The sequence below is a fragment of the Aegilops tauschii genome, chromosome 3 (genome assembly GCF_002575655.3).
Source record: "Aegilops tauschii subsp. strangulata cultivar AL8/78 chromosome 3, Aet v6.0, whole genome shotgun sequence".
NCBI classification, from domain to species: Eukaryota; Viridiplantae; Streptophyta; class Magnoliopsida; order Poales; family Poaceae; genus Aegilops; species Aegilops tauschii.
Window position 1 is genome coordinate 622,913,451 of NC_053037.3, and position 5,650 is coordinate 622,919,100.

Here is a 5,650-nt window from a genome sequence, read left to right on the forward strand (position 1 = left end):
AGTAATAACCTGCTAGAGTACCAGTAAAAAAGAAGAATCCAAACACAATGCGTTGAGTCTTCTTTCTTCCTTTCTTCTAGAGTGAGCCCTGCATGGCAGTGGTAGTGGTGCATGGCCGACGACGGACGGCGACGGCTGCGAGATTAAGCAAGCCAACATTTGGTCTACTGATTGGCTTGACTGAATCGGGAGGGCGAGCATGAGCGAGGGGACCATGCTGGCTAACATTATCGCCATGCCATGCCTGAATCCCACCAACAAATTGACAAGCTGCATCACTTGTGTTGCATTTGCATCCCCCACCTAATTGTACTCCCCCCTCATCATCATCATCATCATCAGCAGATCGACTGACCGGCCGGCGTCCACTAAGACTAACACAATGATTGGCCGGCCGACGAGCCCCTGAGCTCCTGAGCCTGATTGATTCAATCTCTGCGTGCGTGCATGCGTGAGCCTCATCCGGTCAATTGACCGCCCTCCCTCCGCCAACCGGATTTGAACCGCAAACAACAAATTATTGGTACTACGTACAAGGACCAGCAATTAATCAACGGAAAGATGAAGGAAAACGACATGGATTGATCTTGCATGTTTGTTCTTCAACGAACGACCTCCCTCACTCACTCAGAATCAAACACCAGGGAGGTACTAGGACAAAATTCAAATTGAAATGAAGCTAGCTGCACAAATTTAAGTCTTATGAGTAGTACTAGGAAAAGGAGGAGGAGATAAACAAAGAAGAGAGCAGAGCTCCTGAGCTAGCTAGCTAGTAATGGTGGCTGATTGATTGTGACGGGACTGCTAGCTAGCTAGATTACCTTGCCTTGTGGTGGTGCTCATGGCTGATGTACTGTACATAACCCAAATCGCGGTGGGGAAAAACATCAACAGCAAAATTAAGCAGTAGCAAGAAGAAGAAGAGGAAGCGGCTAAGATTATATAGGCTGAGACGGATGGATGGAGAGCTCGGCTAGGCCGAGAAAGGGGAAGAAATGTACGCCGGTACGTGGCTACAGCAGCAGCAGTGGAAGAGCAGAGGCAAACGATTGAAAGAATGTGGGCAGCTCCCGGCCGGAGCTAGTAGTCGCGCCAGCAGACGAGCATGGAGACGCAGCGGCGGACGATGTAGAAGCGCGCGCGGTGCTCCTTGACCGCCTCCACGCACTTCTTGGACAGCCGCCGCCGGGACTCGGCCTCCTCCTTCTTCTGCTGCTCCGACGACGAGCTCCCGCCCCCGCTCCCGCTGGCCCCGGCGCTGCCGTCCCGGGTGGCGGTGACGCTGGCCGAGTAGCTCCGGCTCAGGCCCCCGCTGGTGCTGGCCCCGGACCCGGACGCGTCGCCGTAGTAGTAGTTCCGGCCCGATCTGCTCCGCCCCTTCTTGGACAGCTTCCACTTGTCGTCCCCCTCCATGCCCCGCCCCCAACCTAGATCAGCTCAGCTCTGCCGCCGCCGCCGGAGACGGGAGTAAATGCAGGCGGATCGGTGGATGGATGGGGATGGGGATGGATGGAGTGGACAGTGCGCGTGGAATGAGCAGAGCGAGCAGAGCAAGGGATAGATAGAAGAAGCAATGGAGCGAGCGAGCGGGCCAGTGAATCAATGAATGGTGTGCTAGCTGCAGAGCAGAGCAGGGAGTGAGGGAGTGGGAATGGGGCCGCCCTGTCTCCTCCCTCCTCAGCTCAGCTCAGCTGGCTTCTCCTCGCCTCGCTCCGCTCCGAAACAAATGAAACCCGACCCCGACCCCGACCCCAACGCCGACCCCAACCTTTCGACGGATGGAGGACAACTCCTCCAACCAGGCACCAGCTAGCTACCACCGCACCACTCACTCACTCGCTCACTCACTCTCACTCGCTCACTCACTGTGCTTGGCCGCTACCGCCATGAAAACGCAGACGCACCACTCCAAGTAGCAGAGTACATTCCGTATGTGACCGATCGATCAATGGTGGTGGTGGAAGTGGAATCTTGTGGCCCGTCGGATCCACCTGCCGCGCCGACCATCTCGAGATGGTAGAAAAGCCGCCGCAGATGGTGCAGACGCAGAAGCCTACGCGGCTCTAAAAATTCTGTTGGTACCTACACTGTCTCCCCTCCCGATCTTTTCATTTCACGCACAACCACGCACGCAGCAGCTGGTGGAGTATAGTGTAGCGTACCAGCCCCGGTACTACACGCAGTACAAACATAAAATTAAAGTTACAAGTGTAGTAGTAGTACCCTCGCTCACGGCCAGCCAGCCTCAGATTTACTGCGATCACTGTGCGTAACCTCTGAATCACGCCACATGATCGCGCGCAAAGCTGCCGGCCACGCCCGCTCGCCACTGTCAAATCAGCCCATGTTAGCCGTTGCACGGCGTCCGTCCCGTCGGTCGGTGACCCTTTTGAAATACTTTTTTCTCCTGCAAAGTATTTGCCACACTGGTAACTACAACTACCACTGGCAGTGAGTACTAGAGCACTATCAGTAACTCTCACATTTTTTTTACTTTTACCATAGCCAAAAAGTTATTTGGCCTTGCCTTTTCGGTCGCCAAGCATGTGGTCATCGGTTTTGTGGCTCGAAGCAGGACACGAGGCCTTTTTTTTTCATCCTTCTTTCTTGGGAGCAATTTCGCATAGCCGTCTAGCGTCGGGTTACCGGGGGATGCTAGATATGGCTAAACATGCAATGTGGATGGGTGGGTGTGCGCTCCAGTATCGGCGGCCGGCGCTCCTCCTAATCCTAGGCTCCCATCCTAGCTGAGCTGATATCCGTCTCAGTATGAATTATGGAGAGATGCAGAGGACGGTTGTACTGCCGCTAGTGCAAGTGCTGGGGTCGCTAATCATCGGCTAAACCAACTGTTCCCGTGCTAAAGCTGGTCTGCTAATTGAAGGCGACTTGACCAGACTGGGTTATGTGTGGGGTCCTGCCAAGCACTCAGGTGGTATACTTGTGCATTGATCATCAGATTTCAAATCGTCAAGCGGTTTTTCTTTTTTTCTTTTGGAGACAGCCGGAGAATATCAGGAACGGTGTCCTCGATCCAACCGTTTGGGCCAATCGGAAATATCGTCAACGAAGAAATGATTCACAAAGCTGGCATCTGTAACTAATATTACTAATGTATAATACGCAACAATATAATTAATATTGATGTATATAACCAACTAATATATGAATAATCTAAATTGAAAAGAGATGTTTTTTCTGTGTAACTTGGCAAAGCAAAGCATGCGGTCTAAGCACAAATAAACAAAACAAACATAAAAAGGAAAAGCTCCCAGTAATGTCATGTCTTAAAGTACTCATTGAAGAAGAACTTCAGGCCATCATCCAAGCAATATCTATCTGCACCATCAAGAAGTCGAACCATCCCTAACTCACGTGTATTCACCAATCTCCTCTGAAAGCACGAACCCTGTGCCGAAAGAAAAGAAATTAAAAAAAATTATGATTCGGCAGAAAAAAGGGCAAAAATGAAATGTTCTTCAAGGGCGCCACCGGTGAAAGTGTCTCCACCGAAAGGTAGGAATTAATTGGGGTCAGGGGGTGAGGACGCTCGGGGTGGCTGGTCATCGCAGAAGGAGGGGGGTGAAAGATTTCTCATTCAAGTCATAATTTTTTTCATAAATTAGCTCTATTAAATATAGAATTAAAATTCTTCGTGTGGACTTGATAACCCACTTACCCGCATAGCCGCACCATGGCTCAGCCTATGAATAGGGCACTAAGGATGTCACGTTCAATTTGTAGCTTGTGTTTTAATTAGCTAAAGTGTAAGTATTGTTAATAAACCAACACGATATTCGATTCTTTAAATGTCTACCTCTGTTGATAAGGAGTATTAAATGACCTCCACCTCAAACATGTCCAGAACTAATTTCTGTTTATCTAGCCACATAACAAGTTCGACGGGTAAATCCATTATGCTCAATTAGACTCAACAATAAAACCCAATTATCCATTCTTAAATATAGAGTTAAAAATAATGAAGTAAGTAAGATACAAAGTTAAAAAAAATAAAATTGCTACAATTCTAAGTGAATAAAATTCACCAGACGATGTGGGCACGCGGCCAGGAGAAGAGAATGATTTATACTGAACTTTTATATTTTTCAGCCTATTTTTATTGTACTATAATCTTAACAAGGATGTTTTTTTTATTTACATTGATACCATAGTACCGCATGATAATGTTGCCAAATAATAAATTATAGTGTTTTTATACATTTGTATTGTAACTCACCAAAAAAATCGTTTTCCAAATTTAAACTGTGTATGATGTAACAAAAGTCCCCTTTTAATCAATTTTTGGCAATTGAATAAATTATATAGTGTACATATGTCGTATGTATATGCGTGTGTTCGTGTATATTTAATATCATTAAATAGCATGTTAAAGATATCTAAGGTATATAGTATAATAAATATCTTAATGGTGGTTTGTAGTTTCTTGTAAGAAAATAATATTTATACAAACTCTAGAGTATAACTTTAATCATTAGTAGATGTATGTTTTCTTCGTATTTGGACTGAAATAAATTATTTATAGTAACTAATCCGAACATAGAAATATTGCAGGTTGCACGTGTACCCCTTCGGCCTTGTGCTCTAGTGAACTCAAGGCGATTAAGGTTGCAGCCTCCTGTCGCCACCATGCAGGTATAATTCGTCTCCTGTGGCCTTAGGCCATGTAGACATGCTGGATCTCAGCCCTTGCCGGCGGGAGGGCTCCAGCTCATTTTTAGGTGTCTTTTCGTGTTTGTTTAGGGTTTGCGTGCTACTCAGGAAGGAAAGGCAAGGCGGCTCTCTAAAGATGGAATAAGGATGTCCCCGCCTAGCCACTGTACCGGCGGTGCATCTAGCCTCACTTGAGGGCGTGTGGAGGGCATCTCCGGCGGATCTCGTGACATTCGGTCGGCGTTCGTCTTTTGATGGACCCGCTTGAATCCATTCTTCCTTTGTGTGCATTCATATGTCTGCAAGTCAGATCCTTTCGATCTACACTTTTCTTCATCGGCGGCGGTTGCTGCCCTCGTGCGCTGGTCCTATGGGGCCTTAGCACGACGACTTCTATCTACTACAAGACAGTTTCCCAGCTCCAATGATGGGGGGGGGGGGGGGGAGGGGCGATGACGGTGACGTGCCTCCGGCTCGCTCCAATGATTTTAGTCGTCGATGTGTGGTCTAGGGACCTAGATGTATTTTTACTTTCTCATGTTCTTTGTACTACCTCGACAGTTGGTGAATAGATTGAAGTTTTTCACACAAAAAACATATCTTGCAGGTTTCTCTAATACAAAATTGTGCAAAATAAATTAAACATAGAAATCTTTTCAACATTCAGTGGCAGAGCCAGATCACTCTTGGAGCTGGGGAAATATCTAAGTACAACCAAGTTCATTAGCTTTTTTGCCCTCAAAAACTTCTAAGAGCATCTCTAGCAGACCCCTTAAAATCACGACCCGTATAAGTGTTTTACGGGCCGAGGAAAACAAATTATAAGGGTTGATTTTACCTGCGGCCGAACAGAACCCGTATAATCAACCCGTAAAAAAAGAATATTCTCTAAATAAACCATCTTCTTCCTCACGCCCTTCCCATCTCTACCTTCGTCCCCTCGGCGTGTGTGCGTCCTGCCTCCGCGACCGTCTCATCG

General features: G+C 47.4%; 1 protein-coding gene across 1 annotated transcript; it reads right to left on the reverse strand.

The window, feature by feature from the left end:
• Positions 1 to 562: 562 nt before the first annotated feature.
• Positions 563 to 1,755, reverse strand: LOC109738793 (small polypeptide ROTUNDIFOLIA LIKE 3). Its single transcript, XM_020297895.4, has one exon. The coding sequence runs from the start codon at positions 1,411 to 1,413 to the stop codon at positions 1,081 to 1,083; it is 333 nt and encodes a 110-aa protein (XP_020153484.1). The 5' UTR covers positions 1,414 to 1,755; the 3' UTR covers positions 563 to 1,080.
• Between the last annotated feature and the right edge of the window lie 3,895 nt (positions 1,756 to 5,650).

Bases quoted from the DNA above. Each gene is read 5' to 3' on its own strand.
- LOC109738793 (XM_020297895.4), bottom strand. From the start codon at position 1,413: ATGGAGGGGGACGACAAGTGGAAGCTGTCCAAGAAGGGGCGGAGCAGA.